Source organism: Panthera uncia, chromosome A2 (assembly GCF_023721935.1).
Source record: "Panthera uncia isolate 11264 chromosome A2, Puncia_PCG_1.0, whole genome shotgun sequence".
NCBI classification, from domain to species: domain Eukaryota; kingdom Metazoa; phylum Chordata; class Mammalia; order Carnivora; family Felidae; genus Panthera; species Panthera uncia.
In genome coordinates this window covers 145,077,554-145,098,313 of record NC_064816.1, presented here as the reverse complement: position 1 = coordinate 145,098,313, position 20,760 = coordinate 145,077,554, and the positions used below count along the sequence as shown (strand labels likewise).

At 37.9% G+C, this 20,760-nt stretch overlaps 1 protein-coding gene and 1 long non-coding RNA gene across 11 annotated transcripts in view; one reads left to right on the top strand and one right to left on the bottom strand.

The window, feature by feature from the left end:
- Positions 1–5,903, top strand: part of LOC125930163 (uncharacterized) — a 76,431-nt gene extending 70,528 nt beyond the window's left edge. The window contains exon 3 of the long non-coding RNA XR_007460095.1: positions 1,842–5,903. This is a non-coding gene — a long non-coding RNA (uncharacterized LOC125930163). The remainder of the gene's footprint in view (positions 1–1,841) is intronic.
- AGBL3 (AGBL carboxypeptidase 3) overlaps positions 1–20,550 on the bottom strand; it is a 72,789-nt gene extending 52,239 nt beyond the window's left edge. For 7 of the 10 annotated variants that reach the window (XR_007460093.1, XM_049641888.1, XM_049641887.1 and 4 more), the window contains exons 1-3: positions 19,025–19,520; positions 18,041–18,101; positions 15,101–15,286 (exon numbers count right to left, since the gene is read on the bottom strand). Coding sequence is in view for 9 of the 10 variants with exons in the window: in XM_049641888.1 (XP_049497845.1) it covers positions 15,101–15,286; positions 18,041–18,101; positions 19,025–19,123 (346 nt within the window). In the remaining variant the exon portion in view is untranslated. Of the gene's footprint in view, positions 1–15,100; positions 15,287–18,040; positions 18,102–19,024; positions 19,521–20,082 lie in introns of those variants that run through there. The other 3 variants (XM_049641885.1, XM_049641886.1, XM_049641884.1) reach the window with 3 other exon arrangements.
- Positions 20,551–20,760: the final 210 nt, after the last annotated feature.

The following is a 20,760-nucleotide window of genomic DNA, read 5'->3' as shown; positions in this document are numbered from 1 at the left end:
CCAACGGTTCATTGGAAGTGATAATGAACACTGCCACACTGTAACAAAACCCATTAACATTTCATTTGTACTTTGTTCTAAATTATTTAAGTGAGTAGCTTGTGATTATTTTGTGTCATTAAGGATTTCATACTGAAGATCCCATTTTCTTGAGCATTTGATGACTTTTTGACCCACCTCTGGGAATCCTGCTCTACCTTTTGTTCTCCCTTACCCTGCCTCTTTAGCCTCCTGCTTGACAATGGTTGTCCTCTAAGCTTATACATGTTCAAATTTCTTCTATCTTCTCAAAGGAAGGCTATCCTCGAACCCCCATCTTCTTCTTTAGCTATACCAGCTTTCCTTCTCTTCATTATTTTGAGAACCAATTTCTTAAAAGTTGTCTAGACCATGCTGTAATGACTTATTTTGGATCAAACTTTTGAACACGACCTATTTGACTGAAAAAAGTACTTCACAGCCCAGCTGCCCTAGTAGTTCCCACTTTTTAGCAGAACAGAATTTGGATGATGCATTCTCCTCCTTTCCTTTTATCTTTAGCTGATATGTGTCAGACATGCATGGCTGTGGAAATATGTATGCTCCAACAGAGGGAGCCATACTCTATGATCCCAAATATATTCATTAGAACAATTTTTTAAAATGTGGTGATGACAAATAAGTATTGCTTGACGTTTTAAGGATTGTGTACAACTGCTTTAGCAATAGAAGTGTATTTGACATGAATATGGATCAAGTCTAGCTACAGAAAAAGAATAGAACAGAATATTTATGCAAATATGCATGAATACACATAGTAGCATTAACACACAATGAAATAAATTGATAATAAGTCATAAAGAAAATTATAACTAAAGAGTGAGCCTCTCATTATTTGAAAGCCTTAATCAACACAAATCAAATTTAATCATGAACTACTAACATAGCATTAATTCTGACAATTTTGGGGATTTCAACTATTTACTTTTGTGCATGTTTATTGTCAAAAGCTGCATGATTTCTTTAATTCTTAAAGAAACAGAGATTTCATTAATCTGTTTATACTCTTCTTTAACTATTTACTAATAAATAGTCCTATTTGTAAAGAAGTATGAAACTTTATCACTGGAATTGGATAAAGAACTTATACAATAGGAACAAGTTTGCAGCTTATCAAAGTACCCTTATTGAGAACCATATTTTGAGAATCGGTCTAACCCACTTCAATCTAGCTTTTGTTCTACTCCATGAAAACTGTTTGCATTGTATTTGACAGACTGTTGGATGGATGAATGGATAGTTGAACAACTCCGATGGGATTCTTATGTACGCATCCCTTAAATTCAAATAATGTAATACTGACTTATTGCCATAAATGTTTTCTATCTGACAATACCTTCCCTGCAGAGAAGCTTGCTTGGAGCTAAAATTGTTTAAGCAGAGATATGGGCTGGGAATGGAAGTATTTCCAGATTTTTTGAGAAGTAATCCATTAAAGAATTTCACCTGTGAGGGACTTAAACATCAAATGGATTCCTGATATAGACACTTCTTTACTGCTATTTAGTGGTAACTTTTGCAGGTGTCATTAAGTCAAATAGCCAGGCAAGTTCTATACTCTTTTAGAATCTTCCTATTATCAGAATCTCCTGCCAGACTTTTTGATCTTTTCCATTCAAAACACTACTTAAAGGTGGTGGAATCACTGTCTCAAAGAGATTATATGTCTGTGCATAACAAATGTTTTGCTTCCCAGTTCTCTTAAAGCTGCAAACTTTTGAGGTACCAAAATAGCACTGCTTCAACAATGGACCAGCATGAAATTGCTAGCATGGTTCCTCTGCCCTTGTGTTCTCTTACAGATCCAGCCCACCCAACACATCCTCAGCAGGAGTCCATCCAAAGCAGTACCACAAGCACGGCAGTGTGCAATCAGCCCTGGCAGGGGCCAGCACCACCCCAAAGTGCCTCCTTCCCTGAGTAAGTGGGGAAGAAAATCACACATACCAGTTCAACTGCTGAGGGCAGGTATATGATCTGACTGCAGGTCCCACCCAACAACAAAAGCCTCCCAGGGGACCACACAGTGAGAGTACCCTGCAGATTGGTGCTATACACCTCTGGAAAACACCTAGTCTGACTCAACTCAAGCCCAATGTAGCCCCAGACTGCTCACTAACAACACAGGGACCAAACCCCATCCACAATAGGGAAAAAAGAACCAATGCAGACTGATGGCAAACATGGCTCAGCCACAACAGTAGGGTGCATGTAACACACATAGGAGACAACTCTGAAGCGCCAGGTTCTGTTGAACAGGGGACAACACACTACAGGCCACTACTTTTAAGAGCAGGAGATGTAGCTGACTTTTCTAACCCATAGAAACAGACACAGAGAGACAAAATCAGGAGACAGAGGAATATCTCTCAAATGAAAGAACAGGGCAAAATCATAGCGAGAGAGCTGAATGAAACAGGTAAGTAATATGTCTGACAGAAAATTTAAAGTAATGGTCATAAAGATACTCACTGGAATTGAGAAAAGAGTGGAAGACCTCAGTGAGACCCTCAACAAAGAGACAGAAAACATGAAAAAGAACCAATGAGAAATGAAGAACTCAATAAGTGAAATTAAAACTATGCTAGATGGCATAAACAGTAGACTAGAGGAAGCAGAAAGATAGATCAGTGACCTGGAAGACAGAGTAATATAGAGTAATCAAGCTGAATGAGAGAAAGAAAAAAGAAAAAGAAAAATTGAAAATAAATTGAGAATTCAGTGACATCATCAAGCATAACATTCATACATAGGGATCCCAGAAGGAAAAGGGAGAGAGAAGAGGGAAGAAATTTTATCTGAAGAAATAATAGCTGAAAACTTCCTGAATCTGGGGAAGGAAACAGGAATTCAGATCCAGGAGGCACAGAGAGATCCCAACAAAATCAATCCAAGGAGTTCCACACCAAAACACATAGGAATTAAAATGGCAAAAAGCAGTGATAAAGAATAATTTTTAAAAGCAGCAAGAGAAAAGAAAACAGTTATAGACAAGGGAACAGTTATAGACAAGGGAAGTCCCATAAAGTTTATATAAAGTTAGCAGCTGATTTTTCAGCAGAAACTTTGCAGACCAGAATGGAGTGGCATGATATATTCAAAGTGCTGAAAGAAAAAACTCTGCAATCAAGAGTACTCTATCCAGCAAGTCTATCACTCAGGACAGAAGGAGAGATGAAAGAGTTTCTCAGACAAATAAAAGTTAGAGGAATTCGTCACTAAACCAGCCTTACAAGAAATGTTAAAGAGGATTCTTTATGTGAAAAGAAAAGACTGTAGAGGTGCCTGGGTGGCTTAGTTGGCTGAGTGTCCAACTTCGGCTCAGGTCATGATCTTATGGTTCGTGAGTTTGGGCCGTGCATCAGGCTCTGTGCTGACAGCTCAGAGCCCGAAGCCTGCTTCGGATTCTCTCTCTCTCTCTCTCTCTCTCAAAAATAAATAAACATTAAAAAATTAAAAAAAAAAGAAAAAAGAAAAAAGAAAAGACTGTAAGCAAGAGTTAGAAAATATTAGGAAGCACAAAAGCAGTAAAATTATATCTATAAAAATCAGTCAAGGGATTCACAAAATAAAAGGATGTAAAGTATGGTACTATACACCTAAAACTTGGGGCAAGGGGTGAGGTGAAGAGTAAAGAATGAGTTCAAACTTAAGCGACCATAACTTAATATATACTGCTATATGCAGAAGGTGTTGTGTACAAAACTAATGGTAACCATAAATAAAATACTAATAATAGATGCTACACAAAAAGTAAAGAAAAGGAATCCAGGAATATCACTACAGAAAGCCAGAAAATAGTGAGACGAGAGAGCAAGAGAAGGAATAGAGAAGAACTACACAAGCAACTATGAAATGAGTAACAAAATGGTGGTGAATACATACCTATCAATAATTACTTTGAATTTAAATGGAGTAAATGCCTCAATCAAAAGACATAGGATGACAGAATAGATAAAAACGCAAGACCTATCTATACGCTACCTACAAGAGGCTCATTTCAGACCTAAACACAGATTGAATGCAGATTCAGTGCAGATTGAAAGTGAAGGGATGGAGGAAGTTTTATCAGGCAAATGGACGTGAAAAGAAAGCTGGGGTAGTAATACTTATATCTGACAAAATAGACTTTAAAACAAAGACTAACAAGACAAAGAAGAACACTACATAATCATAAAGTGAACAATCCAAGAAGATATAATAATTGTAAATATTTATGCACCCACATGGAGCACCCAAATACAGCAAATAAAAAACATAAAGGAAGTAATTGATAATAATACAAGAATAGTAGGGAACTTCAACACCCCACTTACATCAATGGATAGATCATCCAAACATAATCACAAGGACACTTTGGACAACAAGGACAAGTGGCTTTGAATAACACATTGGATCAAATGGATTTAACAGATATATTCAGAATATTCCATCCTAAAACAGCTGAATACAATTCTTTTCAAGTACACATGGAACATTCTCCAGAACAGATCATGTATTAGGCCACAAGTCTCAACAAATTAAAAAAGACTGAAGTCATACCATGCATCTTTTCTGACCACAATGCTATGAATCTGGAATTCTACAACCACAAGAAAAAAATATGGAAAAACACAAATACATGGAGGTTAAATAACATGGTACTAAACAATAAATGGGTCAACCAAGAAATCAAAGAGGAAATAAAAAAATACATGGAGACAAATGGAAATGAAAACACAACAGTCCAAAATCTTTGGGATTCAGCAAAAGCTGCTCCAAGAGGGAAGTTTATAGCAATATATGCCTAACTCAAGAAGCAAGACAAATCTCACATAAACAACCTAACCTTACACTTAAAGGCTAGAAAAGAACAAAAAAAAAAAAAGACCCCAAACCAATAGAAGGAACATTAGAGAAGAAATAAAATAGAATATAAAAAGACAACAATATAACAGACCAATGAAAACAGGAGCTGGTTCTTGAAAAGATAAAAAAAAAAAAAAAAAAAAAAATTGAAAAAACTTTGGCCAGACTCATTAAGAAGAGAGACAGAAGCAGGGAGGGAATGAGGGAGAGTAAGAGAGACAGAGAGAGAACTCAAAATCAGAAATGAAAGAGGAGAAATAACTGACATCTCCGAAATACAAGGGATTATAAGAAAGTATTATAAAAAATTATATGCCAACAAATTGGATAACCAATAAGAGATGGATCAATTTCTAGAAACATATAACCTCCCAAAACTGAATCAGGAATAGAAAATCTGAACAGACTAACTACCAGTAATGACATTCAATCAATAATCAAAAAACTCCAGGGGCGCCTGGGTGGCGCAGTCGGTTAAGCGTCCGACTTCAGCCAGGTCACGATCTCGCGGTTTGTGAGTTTGAGAGGCCTGAGAAAATTAAAACTTAAAAGCTTAAGTTACGGGAAACTGAAACCTAACCAAGCTTAACCAGCTTGTTCCGCTTCTGTACAATTGCTTGGCGCGCCCATGTATTCCTGATCAATCATTGTTGCCTGGCACATCCGTATATTCCTGATCAAACATTGTTACTTGGCACATCCGTGTACTCCTGATCAATCATTGTTGCCTGGCACATCCATGTATTCCTGATCAATCATTGTGATACCCGTACCCCCGGTTGTGGTCTGACCTAAAGGCAGGAACCAATCGAATACTGTTAAGTGTCCAACTTTAAACACCAACCAATCGCAGCTCTGTAACTGTGGAAAATTCCTGATTTCCCCATGACTTGTTTGTACCTGTCTATAAAAGGGGTGTAAAAACCTCTCTCAGGACCTCTCGGCGTCACCGGCAACGAGGGCGCAGAGGTCCAGGTTCGAACCTGCAATAAATGACCCTTGCTGCTTAGCTTTGACTCTGGACTCTGGTGGTTCGTTTTTGGGGGTCTCTTAGACTCTGGGCATTTCAAGTTCGAGCCCCGCGTCGGGCTCTGGGCTGATGGCTCGGAGCCTGGAGCCTGTTTCCGATTCTGTGTCTCCCTCTCTCTCTGCCCCTCCCCCGTTCATGCTCTGTCTCTCTCTGTCCCAAAAATAAATAAAAAACGTTAAAAAAAAAAAATAATCAAAAAACTCCAAACAAAAGTTCCGGACCAGATGGCTTTACAGGTGAATTCTACCAAACATTTAAAGAAGAGATAATACTTATTCATCTCAAACTATTCCAAAAAATAGAAGAGGAAGGGAGGTTTCATGAGGCCAGCATTACCCTCGTACCAAAGTTGATAAAGGCACTACAAAAAAAGAGAACTACAGGCCAATATCTCTGATGAACATAGAAGCAAAGATCCTCAACAAAATAAACAATCAAATCCAACAATACATTTACCATGATCAAGTGGGATTTATTCCTGGGATACAAGGGTAATTCAATATTCCCAAACAATCAATGTGATACACACCTCATCAACAAGAGAAAGGATAAAAACCATATGATCCTTTCAACAGATGCAGAAAAAGCATGTGACAAAGTACAAAATCCATTCATGATAAAACTCTCACAAAGGAGGTTTAGAGGGAACATGTCCTCAACATAATAAATGCCATATATGAAAAACCCACAGCTAACATAATACTCAATGGAAAACAAAAACAAGAAACAAAAGAAAACAAAACAGCACTGCTCTGAGTTCTCCTTGGGTCAAAGTCATGTCCCCAGGAGACTTAGTTAGCATTTACTATGTCACATGAGCACCAAATCAGTGCTGTTTGTGCCATTGTGTCTCTTGGATCATCTTGTGAAGTTTTTTATTCTGGCCTTCAGCTCCTTTCTCCTTTGTCTTCAGGTCTAGCTTGGAGGGTTAATACTGAGATAACATTATGCCCTCAGCCCTATAACATACATTTCATTTTAAGGAAAAAAAACAAAAACAAAAATAAAACACCTCTCATGTTAAAGAAGACTCTTGAGGCCCTAACTACCAGGATAGCAGACAAGCCTAGACATGTCTGAAAAGAGCTTATATTCATTCAAGCTATAAACTCTATGCAAAAATAAATTTAGAATGTGACACATGACTAGCAAATATTTTGTTTTAAAGTATTTGCTTGGTGTTTTCCCTCCTTGACTTCGTTAGTTTGTGTTAAGTTCCAATCTGTAAATGATACTATTCTTGGTAATAAGAGACTACTAGTTTCTCAGAAAGTCAATAAATATAAATTTAGAAAGCGTTTTCATGATGGTAAATCCAAATCTGTGAAATACATTTATTTGTACTATACCTATCATCTTTTTATGGAGGAAAAGCAATGAAAATTAATAGCTCCAGTACTGATTCAACCATTTACAGCACTATTTATTAAAAACATTTTTAAATGTTTATTTATTTTTGAGAGTGAGTGAGCATGAATGGGGCAGAGAAAGAGGAGGCGGCACAGAATCTGAAGCAGGCTCCAGGCTCCTAGCTGTCAGCACAGAGCCAGATGTGGGGCTTGAACCCACGAACCGTGAGATCTTCACCTGAGCTGCAGTCTGACGCTTAACTGACTGAGGCACCCATATAGCACTGATTTAAAAGCCTAAGTAGATGACAGTGAATATTGCATTTTTTCTCTCTTTTTTCTGTAAGACTTACCTGCCCTTCACCTTTGGTTTATCCCACTTTTTGATGACAGACATGTAGTAGAAGGAAGTGATCTTACAAAACATGTCTAAGAGTCACAGAAAATCTCAAGAGTAATAAAACTTGAATTAAAGGTGCTTAATTTGGATGCTTTTGATAAGTATTTTTTATTAAACAAATTTGCTGTATAAAAATTTAAAAATATACTTTAAGCCAAAAGAAAAAGAATTATCCATAATTCATCGCACAGATCTAAATATGAACATTTGGGTTTTTAGTTTCAGGCTTTGTCTTTTTCAACTATCCCATAAAGATGCTTCCAGCTACAAGTAACAACAATTCTTAAGGCAAACTGGCTTACACAGTAATTTATTATCTTACATATCTAGAAATCTAGAAACAGAGAGGATTCAAGGTCTGGTACAATCAGTGGCTCAGTGGCCATTCAAGGCACAATTTATTTATGTCTTTCTACTTTGTCATTTCAGATCTGAGGTCCTCCTAAGGTTGGATCCCTTACTGTTGTAAAATGAGAACAATGTGGCTTTCAGTAAAACAGTGTCATGGACTAACTGACATATACTACTTAACTGAGGTGAAATGGATACTTGGGAGTCAACTACAATTCCTCTTCTTGTATATTATATCACTTTATGTATAAACTGATCATCAATTTTTCCTACCCCACCTAACCAAATATCTTAGTGATTTTTCTTTTAAAAAATTTTTAAATGTTTATTTATGTTTGAGACAGAGAGAGAAAGCATGAACGGGGGAGGGTCAGAGAGAGAGGGAGACACAGACTCTGAAGCAGGCTCCAGGCTCCAAGCTGTCAGCACAGAGCCCGATGCGGCACTCGAACTCACAAACTGTGAGATTATGACCTGAGCCAAAGTCGGTCGCTCAACTGACTGAGCCACCCAGCCTCTCCGATTTTTATTAATATATATAGATCTCCCTCATTTCTTAATAGCCGTGTAGAGTTCCCTAATATGGATTGCCATTACCTGACCACTGACAGACATTACAGTCATTTCTTTACTGATGGACATTTTGGTTCTAACAGTCTCTTTATACTACATTACTTATAATATGCCTCGATTCATGTGTTTGAATACCTGTGGGTTAGATACCTGGCAGTGGAAACGCTAAATCAAAGAACATGTGAATTTTACATACTGAAATATAAGGCACTATTTACTGCCCTTAAAAATATATAGTAATCTCATATATATATTTGTGTGTGCAATTTGTTTGAAGATAACTTTTCTTGGGGTGCCTGGGTGGCTCAGTTGGTTAAGCATCCTGACTTCGGCTCGGGTCATGATCTCATGGTTTGTGAGTCTGAACCTCACATCGGGCTCTGTGCTGACAGCTCAGAGCTCGTGCTCTCTCTCAAAAGAGAAATAAAAAATTTTTTAAAAAGAATATAGTAATCTCATTTATATATTTGTACATGCAGTTTGTTTGAAGATGAGTTTTCTTACTGACGTTACAAAGTTATTTCATTTTTTTCCGCTCTTAAATGCAAAAGGAGCCTGTTTAATTCTTGGAGGAATTAACCTAATGTCTGTGTATGGAATATCATTGGCTATCCCTGTAAACTTTGTCTGAGACTAGAAAATCTGTTGATATCTCCCAGAACTATATAGTATTTTATTAAAAGAAATTTTTTGGGTATTGATTATAAAAGATATTCCTTTTCCAAGATTAATTTATGTTCCACATTTCAATGATTAATAGAAGGTTCAAAATAGATTTGGCCTGTGGACCATAGTTTATTATTACAGAGACTGAACTCCTAACCATGCTAGTATATGTGTTTTTACTATTTAAGAAACCACCCTCAAACTTAGTGACACAAAACAATAATCATTTATTTATCTCAGCTACATGATTCTTCTGGTGGGTTAGGTTCACTCATTTATCTTGATAAGCTGCAGGTTTGGTTGGTGGCTAAACGATGTAGGCTAATCTTGGCTCATCTCTGCTTCATGCTCATCATACCCAGCAAGCTAGCTATGGATTGTTCCACGGTGGCTGGACAGGGTTTAAGAGAAAGCAGTATACAAAGACTTTTGAGACCAATAACAAAATGGGCAAAGAATTTTGTCAGTTGACATAAAAAGCCAATGAATACACCTGTCGGTCAATTGCAAGTCTTCTTTGGAGAAATGCCTATTCAAGTCCTCAGCCTGTTTTTAAATCTTGTTACTTTTTTTTTTTTTTTTTGCTATTGAGCTGTAGAAATTCCTTATGTATTTTATTAAAAAAAATTTTTTTTTAATGTTTATTCATTTTTGAGAGAGACAGAGACAGAATGCAAGTGGGTTAGGGGCAGAGAGATAGAGAGACACAGAATCCGAAGCAGGCTCCAGGCTCTGAGCTGTCAGCACAGAGTCCGACGCGGGCTCAAACTCACGAGCTGTGAGATCATGACCTGAGCCGAAGTCGGTCGCTTAACCGATTGAGCCACCCAGGCGCCCCAATTCCTTATGTATTTTAGAGATTAACCCTTTATCATACATATGGTTTGCAAATATTTTCCTGTTCCATAGGTTGTTTTTTCAGTTTTGATTGTTCCCTTTGCCACACAGAGCTTTTTAGTTTGACGTAGTCCCACTTATCTATTTTTGCTTTTGCTGTCTGTACTTTTGGCATGATATCCATGGTATCATTGACAATAGCAAGGTCTTTTTCCATATATTTTCTTCTAGGAGTTTTACGGTTTCAGGTCTTATGTTTAAGTCTTTAATCCATAATAAATAGCGAGGTTTTTTTTGCATACTGTAAGATGTTAAGGGTCGACTTCATTCTTTTTCATGTGGATATCCAATTTTCTGAACATTTTTTGAAGGGCTATCCTTTTCCCATTGTATATTCTTGGTACTCTTTTCAAAGATCCATTGACTGTATATGCATGGAATTATTTCTGGGCTCTCTATTCTGTTTCAGTGGCCTCTAGGTCTCTCTTTATGCCAGTGCTGTCCTTTTTTGATTACTCTAGCTTTGTAATACATTTTGAAATCAAAAAGTGTGATGTCTCCAGCTTTGTTCTTCTTTCTGAAGACTGATTTGGCCATCTGGTCTTTTGTGATTCCATCTGACTTTTAGAGTTCTTCCCTTCCCCCTTCACTTCCCTTCCCTTTCCCATTCAGTTTTCTTCCTTCCTCCCTCCCTCCCTTCCTTCCTTCCTTTTATATTTTAGGTTTTTAAAGTAGGCTTCACACCTAGCACAGAGCCCAACATGGGGCTTGAACTCACAACCCTAAGATCAAGACCTGAGCTGAGATCAAGAGTCGGATGCTTAATCACCTGGGCCACCCAGGCACCCCTAGAGTTGTTTTCTATTTCTATGAAAATGCCATTGGGATTTTGATAGGGATTGCATTGTTAACTGATCTTCAGGGAAATGAAAAATCAAAGCCACAGTGAGGTATCATTTCACACCTATTATGATGGGTATTATAAAAAAAAAGTTTTGGCAAGGAAGTGGAGAAACTGGAATCCCTGTACACTGTTGGTGGGAATAAAAAATGCTGCAAACACTGTGTAGAACAGTATAGAAATTCCAAAGTTAAAAACAGAACTACCACATGATCCAGCAGTCCAACCACTGGGTCTTTACCCAAAAGAATTGAAATTAGGATCTTGAAGAGACATTAGCACTCTCCTATTCATTGCAGTACTATTCACATTAGTGAAAATGTGTGAACAATCTGAATGTCCATTGATGGACAAATGATACAAAGTGAATGTGCTACACACACACGCGCACACACACACACACACACACACACACACAGAAACAGTATTCAGTCTTAAAAAATGAAATCCTTCAATATGCAACAACATGGATAAACCTTGACACATTACGCTAAATGAAGTCACAGAAGGACAAATACTACATGATTCCGATTACATAAATTATCTAAAATAGTCAAACTCCGAAAGTGGAATGGTGGTTGCTGGGAGCCAGCAGGAGGGAAAAACGGGGAGCTACTAATCAACATATTTAAAGCTTCAATAATACTGGATGAGTAAGATTTATAACAACATTGTGCCTATAGTTAACAATACAGTATTGCACATTTAAAAATATGCTGAGGGTAGACCTCATGCTAAGTGCTCTTACCACAAAAAAATAAATATAAAAACTAAAATAGCCAATAAATATATGTAAAGATATTCCATGTCACTAATAAAGAAAGAATATAAATTAAAACATAACATATAAAGCAAACAACACCAGATTGTTGAAAATCAGGGAACTAAACAGTGTTTATGGGTATATGGAAAAACAGGCCTTCTTATGGTGTAATGAAGGATTAACTCAGAAGGCCTGGGTTGCCCAAACTCTGCACATACCAAAGAAAAGTTAGACCCTTGTAAAACTCCTAGAAGATAACCTCTCAGACTTTGGACTATCCTGCTTGATAAGAGTCTATCGTCTACTTGGGGCTTTGGGTCACACCAGATAATTTACACTAATGTGACTCATGGTAGAGGGACTTGTACCATATGCTATCAGTTTTAACAGGAGAGGTTAGAGACTGAGTAACTAAGGCCAACCATATATATACTCCATGGAGACGTGACCAGCCCCTCATAGAAATCCTGGATACCAAAGCTTGGATGAGCTTTCCTGATTGGCAATACTTCATGTGTTATCTCACATGGCTGGGAGTATTAAACACTGTATAAAAGACACCATTAGAAGGGGACAACTGGAGCTTGTGCCCGATCTATCCTGGACTCTAGTCTATGTACCTTTTACCTTTGCTGATTTTTTTAACCTTTGCTGATTTTAATCTGTATCATTTCAATGTAATAAACCATAACCATGAGTATTGCAGTTTTTTGAGTTCTAGGAGTCCTTCTATAACCATTGAACCTGAGGGTAATCTTGAAGACCCCAACCATGCTCATATAAATTGTTTGTATGACTATAAATTGTTACAGCTCCTCTTGGAGGGCAATTTGGCAGTATTATTTTAACCAGAAATCTAGGCATTTACTTCCAACACTACACACACACACACACACACACACACACACACACACACAATAGGACACATATAAAATGTTCATGTAGTTCTGTTTGTCAGAGCCAAAGACTAGAAACATCTAAAATTCATTAATAAGGTAGCAGTTACAGAAAATATTGTTTATCCAATTAAATCTAATAAACCAATTTATATAAAAAAAGATTGATATATGTGAGCTGATGTGGAAAGACTTTTAAGATATATAGTTGTGTAGGACAGAGTTCATTTATAGCTAAAGCAGAAAAGCTCTATTTTTATATCCGGGGAAGTATGGATATCTAGCTTTGACAGTTGGCCAAGATAAGGACAGTTAAGATTTATAATGTGCTATTTAAAGTCTGAAACTCCCCTGGTACCCACCATGGGCAGTTTATCTACTGGTGGTTTTCATTTGGCAGAATCAGACAGCCTGGCTTGACCATATGACCACAGGGGCATAAACACTCAGCTGGAACTTTTGACTTAGAAGTCATCTGAAGCCTGTGTGTGTGTGTGTGTGTGTGTGTGTGTGTGTGTGTGTGTGTATATACATATATACATACATATATATACATATATATATATACATACACATATATACATATATATGTAAATATATATATATATACAGAGAGAGAGAGAGAGAGAGAGAGAGAGGGAGGGAGGGAGGGAGGGAGGGAGATGGAGAGAAAGAGGGAGGATGGGAGGGAGGGAGGGAGAGAGAGTCAATCAGAGAGGGGGAGACAGACTTCTCCTTTACCTTTTCTCCATCAAATAATATAAAGAGAAAAGTTAGTTTATAAGAATGTGTAAGTAGCATCTAATTTAAGTAAGTGTAGATAATTATAGTAAGTATAGATGGTTTTTAATTTTACTCACCAGTGAATGTCTAATAATATCTCTACATGGCAATAATATTATTATAGCATTATAATATGCTATAATTAACACAAAGTGGAAAACAGTGGCAATGAGGAAGTGCTAATAGGAATGTTTCTATCATTTGTGTGTGAGAATTGGGAAGATAAGGCTGTAAACCACTGAATGAAAACTAAATTTGAGAATGCACACATACAGAAACATAAAAATATTCACTGAAATATGCACACTTCATGTCCATAAAACATACATTGAAGGAAAGAAGCCGAAAGTGGGAGAGGAGAGAAAAACGACAAAGGGGCACAAAGATAGAAAATAAGAAAGGAAGGGCAATGGCGGAGGGGGAGAAAGGCAGAAGGTGAAGAGGATAAAGACACACAGGAGAAGGAAGATACTCAGTGTGGTGGTAGGGCAGGAGGGGAAGGAGAAAGAGGTAGGGAGAAAAAAAGAGCAAGATTACACAGCCCTCTGGCATACCCTCTGTCTGCAACCTCACTCTACATAAGAGTTTGAATGTGACTGGAACCGTCATGCTATTTGGAATTGTTGAGAATTACAAAACTCTGGCACGTTTTAAGTTCCTCTTTAAGCACATGTGGCTTAAAACTGAAATGAAGTGCAAATGCACACCAGAGTTTGAAGATTTCATATGAAAAAAAAAAAAGAATGCAAGATATTTTGGATATATTTGGCTTAAATAAAATATATATTAAAACAATTTTTTTAATGTTAATTTTGAAAGAGAGAAAGCACTCAAGAGGGGAGGGGCAAAGAGAGAGGGAGACACAGAATCTGAAGCAGCTCCAGGCTCTGAGCTGTCAACACAGAGCCGGATGTGGGGCTCGAACTCATGGACTCTGAGGTCATGACCTGAGCCGAAGTTGGACACTTAATCGACTGAGCCACCGAGGCGCCCCTAAATTAAATATATTTTTGAAATCAATTTCACTTATTTATTTTCCTTAAAAAAATATTTTTTATGTTTATTTTTGAGAGACAGAGACAGAGTGCGAGTGGAGAAGGCACAGAGAGAGAAAGAGGGAACACAGAATCTGAAGCAGGCTCATGCTCCAAGCTGTCAGCACAGAGCCCGATGTAGGGCTCGAACCCATGAGACATGAGATCATGACCTGAGCTGAAGTCGGACACTCAACCAACTGAGCCACCCAGGGGCCCCTTTTTCCTTTTTTAAAATGTGGCCACTAGAAAATTTTAAATGATACATACAGCTTATGTTATATTCCTGTTGGAACGCACTGTTCTTTTTTTTTTTTTTAATTTTTTTTTCAACGTTTTTTATTTATTTTTGGGACAGAGAGAGACAGAGCATGAACGGGGGAGGGGCAGAGAGAGAGGGAGACACAGAATCGGAAACAGGCTCCAAGCTCCGAGCCATCAGCCCAGAGCCTGACGCGGGGCTCGAACTCACGGACGGCGAGATCGTGACCTGGCTGAAGTCGGACGCTTAACCGACTACGCCACCCAGGCGCCCCTGGAACGCACTGTTCTAACACCATGAGTCTCCTCATTAAGTTTGGCAAAGTACGTTTGCTAATATTTGAATTCCAAAAACATCTAGGAACATACCAATATGCTGGACTTTTTCATCAATGACCTCACAGTGGTACGGCCACCGTGTTGGACTCAGCGGACCAGAAGAAGAAACACCATACAAATCTCGTGGTTCACGAAGACGTGGCACCCATCTCCCTAGTTGATATTCCAACAGTATCTGGGTAGTCCGGGGGAAAAATGGGTCACCAACAGAGTTAGCTGAAAAATGATTCAACACAATTATGAGTGATAAGAAGCAAAACCCCAATTTCTATAATTTTTTAATACATTCCTTCTTCCCTTCCAATACCATTAATTTATAAATATTTGTGGATATTATAATTCATGGCACTTAAAAAATAAAATTACTGGGGCACCTGGGTGGCTCAGTCGGTTAAGCTTCCAACGCATGATTTTGGCTCAGGTCATGATCGCATGGTTGTGAGATGGGAGACCTGAGTCGGCCTATGCTTAAGATTCTATCCCTCTCCCTCTGCCCATCCCTTGTTCCCTCTCTCTCTAAAAAATAAAAAATAAATAAACAAATAAAAATTACTATTGAAATTTTGTAACAATTGATCTTTACATAGCTAAAAAGTAGTTTTTGACCTCAGATATTATTATGCTAAATTCCGTGCTACTCCAAAAACATTTATTTCTCGCAGTTATTCTGGCAAACTGTTTACTGCCGAGTCTTCTTAAACTTAATCACACTGAGGCAACGATTTGTCCACGATCATAATTCCTCACCGCCTACTAGAAGAATATTCTCAAGGGTTGCTAGTGAACTCTGTCACAAATTTTTCTCAGTGCTCATTCTAGGGTCACTGTGTGACACAACCCCAAGCACATAATTCACAAAGAATACAACACAAGTAGGCAGCGCAGAGGCCCTGTCTCTTTCAATGGGATAACTGTGGGGCATCAATTTGATGTGGATAATCACCCCTCATGTACCTTGTCTTTTATGATGCTATACTTTCCTGTTTTCTCCCTTTCATATATTTCGTTTTCCATTTGTCTGACTCCTCTTGCTCTTCCACCTCTAAAATGTGGCTTTTTACCTAGATTTAGTTTTGGGCTATTTTTGTACGATAACAGATATATCAAGCTGGACTAGATGTCAGACCAACTGAGTTCTATTCCATCACTTTGTTTCTATATGATTTTTCTTGGCTAATGCAGCCTCTCTGAACATAAATTTTACTATATGTAAATAAGGAATAATAATATTCCCTGCTACTTCTCCGGATTGTTATTTAGATCCATTTTTTCAACAGTTATTAAGCATCTAGTTTTTCATTATGTGAAGAGACCACATTTTGTCTAATTTACAGTATGACTCAAAAATGGCAAGGTAGCTATGAACTAGGAAATAAAATTAGATCAATCTCATACTGCTCATGAGTGTAAATTATAGAGAAATTAAATACAAAATTCAAAGTATTTAGAGAAAACTTATATGATTATAATGATGACCTTGGGGTAGGGAAGGCCTCTGTAGCTTAAACAGATTTAAAAATAAACAGCCACAAATGAATAATGATAAACTTAACATCAAAATAATTCTCAATCATGGAAGCAACATTAACAAAGGATTACTATAACAGGGAATTCATTATAAGAGGAAACATAAATAGACAAGCATATGGAATAATTCTCAGTTTCTTCAGCAATAAAGATGACACTGGTTAAAACAGTGAGTTACCTCCTTTTTTCCAACAGACTGGCAAAATTTTAAAAAGCAAAAAAGGGTGGCAAGATGTCCATAAACTAGTACTACAAGTATTTTATGAGTATGGGCATAGAGATGTGTGTAAGTGCAAAGAAAAAGGTCTAGAGGGATACATATCAAACTGAGAATAGTAGATATCTCGAAAGACTTTTACGATGATAGAGAAAGAGAGAGAGAGAGAGAAAAGAAAAAAGAAAAGAATTAAGGCCTTATCTTCAATTTCAGATCATCTGTGATAGATATGTGGATATTTAGAAGAAATATTTTAGTATTTTAAAACTCTAAATGTATACATTTTTAAAAATCAAGTATACACAAAGATTCCACATATATGTACTTTTGCAAGTGAATGGCTTTATTAAAAAAAACTCTGTACAAGCATACTTCATTAAAAAAAAGATGTATTGGGGCGCCTGGGTGGCTCAGTCGCTTAAGCGGCCGACTTCAGCTCAGGTCATGATCTCACGGTCTGTGAGTTCGAGCCCCGCGTCGGGCTCTGTGCTGACAGCTCAGAGCCTGGTGCCTGTTTCAGATTCTGTGTCTCCCTCTCTCTGACCCTCCCCCGTTCATGCTCTGTCTCTCTCTGTCTCAAAAATAAATAAAAACGTTAAAAAAAAAATAAAAAAAATAAATTAAAAAAGATGTATTGTAGGGGCACCTGGGTGGCTCAGTCATTTAAGCAACTGACTTCGGCTCAGGTCATGATCTCACGGTTCGTGGGTTTGAGCCCCACATCAGGCTCTGTGCTGACAGCTCAGAACCTGGAGCCTGTTTCAGATTCCGTGTCTCCCTCTCTCTGCCCCTCCCCCACTCACGCTCTGTCTCCCTCTGTCTCAAAAATAAACATTAAAAAAAATAAAAATGTACTTTAAAAACACTGTGTACTGTAAGTCGAGTCATACTGTAAATTTAAGAGCTAATTATTTAAAGAAATGCCTATGTAAATCTTTATGTTAAGTGTAGTCCTTCATAAAGTAATGACCACTTTTATTTAGTTTCATTCAATATCAGGTTTACCTAAAACCTTTACAGTTTGAGCTCTAAAAAATTCTTATAAGAGTGGATACATTTTCTCTCCTTATCCAGTATCAGAACACATTCCTATATTATTCAATCTTTTTTTTCTAGTTTCTTAATTTTCTTATTTTTCATGGACCTTGAGTGAATTTTTCATTTGCTATTTATTCACTCAAGGTTTTATCATAAAGGGAAGGAAGAAAATATGGATAAGTTCAAACCTGTTAAAAGCGCACACTGGTGGATATCTTCGCTTACAAATTTCATGAAGTTATCCTCATCCTAAAAAAAAAGAGTTTTAAAATATTCTTTTAAAAACCAACAGCTTCCAAATCCAGAAATTTTTTACATCTATTTTAGTAGTGAGAATTGAGTGCCTCTTTTTAATCTTTAATAAATGAAAAAAATTAAAGGATTATTAGGGACTACCAGTGTCAAAGTGCCAAACACTTCAAATATCCTCAAACCTTCAAGCCTTTATCTTTCATCCTCCTTTCATTGGGTAAGGTCAGATTAATGATTGCAGGGAGGGAATAAAGTTTAAAGATTCTTGGTAAAGTTGGCAACCCAATTTAAGCTGTGAATAAAATTAAAAGAAAAGCACAAAAAGCCATAGACTTAGAGGGCTAACAGGGAGCTTATTTTGGGACCTTAACTTAGATACATGGTAATTTATATTTTACTAAAATGTGAAGGAAATCTCTCAGAAATATGTACTAGAACCAGGCAAACTCTTTTGAAATACTGTGCTTTGTTTTTCCCTTTTTCTTCCTCCGTGTCCCTTTGTTACATCAGAGCCACATTAAACCTATTGTGGTGACAAACAGTAGATTTAGAACATAGGAGGCTACAGTATTATGATACATATTATGATGTAACACAAAAAACACGTAAGTGAAGAAGAATTATAAAAATAAAACCTTAGTAATGATTTAATACACACTTTTAAGTAAAACTGAGAAGAATCTTAGCCAAAATAATTTCTCAAAAAACAATACCAATCCGGGTTCTCTTTCTAGACAGGGCATACTGCACACAGCAATATCTTGGCTTTCAAATTATTTTCCAACTTCAGTGACAAGTGATTTAAACATCGAATTGATTTTCACATCCAACTGATTTTGTAATATTTTTACCGGGAAATTTATATTTTATAACATACGGTTTATCTGAAATTAAGTGGAATGAAGTTGAGAAAAACATACTGATTGATCTTCATCACTGATCGTTCTGTCTGAATAGTCTTCCTTTTCTGAATCTTCTGACATTTCTGGCAATATCTGGCTTGAAATTTCTTTTATCATGTAGGTAGGCTGTAAAACAATTTCTAGGGAACTTATTTGACAGTTTTCTGTTTAAGTTGAAGGTGTTTATTACATTAAATGAGTACCCCAACCTCTTATTCAATTTTATTAACAGTGACAACAGGCTTCTCTAAAAGCTATATTAGGACTCAGCTAATTAGACATTCAATTTCAAAAAACTGAAGACATTTTCCATTTCCATGAAAAAGAGGCAAAAATCACAAGGAAAGGCTAATCAAGTAAATAATGTATTGGAAAAAGAAATTTCCAGGCTACACAGCCAAATCATTCACATCCTGTATTCCCAATACCACACAGCATAGTAAGTTCAGAATGATCCTGAGGCATTTAAAAAGATCATGGATCAAAAATAAATAAATAAATAAATAAATAAATAAATAAATAAAGTAAAAATAAAAAAAATAAAAAGATCATGGGTCAAAGGAAAATTATAGTTACTCAGGCAATGATATCTAACAGCATAGCTTAAAAAAAATCTTTTTTTCTGCTTTAGTTTTCAATTGACCAAAAGTTCAAAGGACTACAACAGACTTTTCTCCTTAGATTTTGGTTACTATTCTGTAAGATACTGTCTCTGTTCTAATAGTCAATTATTCTTACTTAAATCTCAATAGCTATCCGAAGGTTGTATTGGTGGTGACCACTACTCCTTCCATGCAAACATCCTCCCAAGTGGTTAAGACAACGGAATACCAAATTCCTTGCCAAGACTCTATTATTTTTGAGAGACCAAAGGAATTTACCAATTTCGAATCTATTGGTTTATGCTCCTCTCTACAGAGAGCAAATAACTCATGCAATAGAGATGACACCTTCAGTATTAAGAGACCGAAGTTTCAGCCTGGGGGGGATCGTCACAATTCCACATTTGGAAAACGTGGCATAAATCCTCGCTCTATTTCCTAACATGAACATAGGAGGCACGCCAACGTGCTGACCTGAGCAGTGAAACCTGAATTTCAGGAAAGCCACACACACACACAGATTATCTAATGGGCGCTTCCTGTGTGTCTTCCACGGCTGAAGCAGACGAGGCAAAAGCAGGCGTTTCCACGCCCAGCCACGCAGGGCGGGTCTGCGGACAGGCACGGTGACTTTCTCAGTGGGAAGGACTTTTAAGCCCCAAGTTGTGTCTGCAAGGTGTGCCTCCCACGCTCACTTCTGGACCAGGCAGTGTGGGGAGGAGCTCATTTTCTGGGACGCGCGGTCTTTCCACGCGCGCTCACTTCCCGCAGGGGGCGGCCCGTCTGCGAAGTCTCTTCCTTCGGGGCCGCCTCGGCCGGGCCCTCGCCCCCGCCCCGAGTCCTCCGCCCAGGCCAGACGTCCCGTCCCTGCGGGGCGCAGCCGTTCCGCCCGAGACACCTAGGGTCCAGCGTCTGGAAGGAACGCGGGGGTAGTTCAACAGCTCCAGCCACGCCCTTCACCGAGAGGCGAGGCCCTCCGTTTCCTGAGCAACGGGACCACCCTCGCGAGACTTCCGAGCGCCCTCGGGAATCACCTAGCGACCAGCGCCGAGAAGAGCCCACGCGGGATTTCGGCCAGAGGAAGGGGAGAGCCCAGAGGATGACGGGAACGAGGGGCCGAGGAGAGGGGGGCGGAGAGAGTTCCCAAGGGCG